The following is a 2600-nucleotide window of genomic DNA, read 5'->3' as shown; positions in this document are numbered from 1 at the left end:
GGTGTGTCAAAGACACTTTCTCTCTATAGGCTGACCCCACAGTTGTTGTAAGCACAGGAATCTGGCAGCATGAAGCTGCCTCTGTTGTGGCCCAGCAGAGGGGCTGCAGGAAACCAGGGACTTATTTTCCCCTCACCCCACACTGTGTGGCCCTTTCTCTGCTCTGTTAACATAATCCTCTGGGTCATTTACAAGTGACTGGAGCCCAGTGGTCAGGTATACGCCTCTTTAATCTGCTGTTATTGTTGCAATCTGTCCCTCATTAAGGCTCCGATGACCTCCTCTTTGGATGCATGCGTATATGTGTTTTGACCTTGTCTCTTGAGAGTCACATCATTGTTTGTGGGTGCACTGACCTCCACAGTGTTTTCTGTGTCTGTCAGTCAGTGAATGAAGCTTCTTCTAGGATAAATAGATCCACAGCAGGCACCATTACCTCTATTAACTCTTAACAGTCTCCTTCTCATTCACAGTCAACTCCCTGCTGGCTCTGTGTGTGTGTGTGTTCATGCAGTTGTTGATGTGTAAGAGCCTACAGAGTGCGTGCGGAGAACAGCGATGATCTTGGAAAGGGCCATGTTCCACAGTTCATCATTGAAGGCTCTGGTCACCAGCCCCCGAGTGGCATGGAGGATATGGTCCTCCACAACAAAAAACCTGATGATGCATGCACACAGAAAACACACACATATCAAAACTTTTATTTATGCACGTCTACATTAAAGCAAACATAAACTGACTGACACACTAATAAAAGTGAGTTTTGAAATTCAGCAGACTGTTAATATTAAAGGTAAAATTCTATACTGTGACAATGGGGTAAAATAGGAAGAAACGCTTACCCTACAATCTGATTGAAGTACCTTGTGTAGCCTTCAACTGTCTCATGCTGGACACACACAGAAAGTCATATTTACATATGGTATTAACATGAAAAAAATTATACACATTTTATGAGCATGTGCTATAATTTATGTGCATTTGTTCCAGTAAAATTCAGAGATCCAAAACTTGAGAGCTGGTTTCCAAAGTGAACCAAATTAATACAAGAAACCAAAACCAGAAGTAGATTTTAACTCTTAGCAATGTGCACATTACTGTATATATAATTACATCATTTTTAGCCTCACTGCACAGACACCCGACCTAGCAGCACTATAGGAGAGGCCTTCCTGTGTGTGCCCCTCAACTGTCAGTAACATAGCACCACTGTTTCTCATTTACTATTCATCAAATCTAAATATTTTGTTAAGCTCTGAAAACAGCAGATTTTCATAAGTTTTGTGTGCTTCCTCTGCTGAGCAATAAATACTCAATCCATGCATTTCTAACTCCTGACTCTCCACAGTCTGATCACATCCGCAGGAGAGGAGACAGTAATTTGTTAGGAGGGGGCGTGGAGATAGATAAGGAAGTGTAGGGAGGTTGGGTTGTGGTGATGAAAGCTGCCACCATACACATCACCAGATCAGCCATCAGCATAATTCAACTGCAGTAGCAGGGTTTCAGCCAGTGGAGGGGCAGTCATCATGCATTTATACATATGATGCAAAAATGCAGAATTCAAAAACTTTGGACTAAAATGTCAAGATTTTGACCTGAATTAATCAGAGGAAAATCTTGTAGACAAAAACAAGCATCTATTACTTCTATCTATTAGATATTTCATCTTACTTAGATTTCACCATTTGATACTACCACTCGGGGGCAACAAAGAGACATTTTCAACGTCTATGCATAGTAGCTTAATGTCTAAACTGGAATTCAGTGCTTTGACTTTTTTACGGTGTCTTTTCCTTTAGCAAACTGCAAACATTACTCAAGTAAAGAACTGAAGAGCATTTTCCGGTGACAGGAACCAGAGAGGTCTGCTCATTGTTGCCTTATTTTCTTATTCATTTATATAGAAATCAGATTTTCTACGTCTCCATGTCAAATCTTCTTCATCTAAAATAGTTTGTCTACTAGAACAGAGCTGAAGTCATAAATGCTGTTTCCTGATATGGGCAATAAAAATTAAATTATTTGAATCTGACCAATATACATTACATGTGTGTTTCATGATGTGTGCTGCTCACCATGTTAGCCTGTGGCTGCAGCACTAGCCTTGCCTGTTTTTTCCTCTGCTTCCTGTAGTAGTTCTCAAATGTTTCTCGGTCACCCTGCAGACAAGAGAAGAGCAACAGAATTCTAATACCCACTCTAAAAGCTGTTACAAGTTAGACTGTGTATTTTTGAACTATAGAAGTTTGAGAAGTGTTAAAATCATATTAGAGAAAATAAAGGGGTGTTAGGTAATTTCTTAGTTAGATAGATATTCAGAGATCTGTTGTATTAGAAGATGTTAGTGTAGCCAGGATGTCTTCCTCAGGCTGTTAAATGCAAGGTTAGTTAAAGCAGAGAAAGGCTGCAGTCAGGGATAAATGTTATTATGACGGTAAAAGTAACCATAATATTTTTCTTAATGTGAATTGTTGTGTTACAGTGTTTTTAGATACACACCACATAATCAACATTCACACACATTATTTTCTTCATGTTTTGTCTACTGCTCTGCTCAGCTGCCAAGCTGGCATATCAGGTGACGTCACGGTTTGACG

The 2600-nt window shown here is 39.9% G+C and overlaps 1 protein-coding gene across 7 annotated transcripts in view; it reads right to left on the bottom strand.

The window, feature by feature from the left end:
* exoc6 (exocyst complex component 6) overlaps positions 1-2600 on the bottom strand; it is a 55769-nt gene that overhangs the window by 36625 nt on the left and 16544 nt on the right. For all 7 annotated transcript variants that reach the window (XM_020611686.1, XM_020611691.1, XM_020611687.1 and 4 more), the window contains exons 10-12: positions 2079-2162; positions 843-889; positions 537-657 (exon numbers count right to left, since the gene is read on the bottom strand). In XM_020611686.1, the coding sequence (XP_020467342.1) occupies positions 537-657; positions 843-889; positions 2079-2162 (252 nt within the window). The remainder of the gene's footprint in view (positions 1-536; positions 658-842; positions 890-2078; positions 2163-2600) is intronic.

This window comes from Monopterus albus, unplaced genomic scaffold (genome assembly GCF_001952655.1).
Source record: "Monopterus albus unplaced genomic scaffold, M_albus_1.0 scaffold117.1, whole genome shotgun sequence".
Taxonomy (NCBI): Eukaryota; Metazoa; Chordata; class Actinopteri; order Synbranchiformes; family Synbranchidae; genus Monopterus; species Monopterus albus.
Note: the sequence above shows the minus strand (reverse complement) of the source record. Positions and strands in the feature narration are given on the sequence as shown.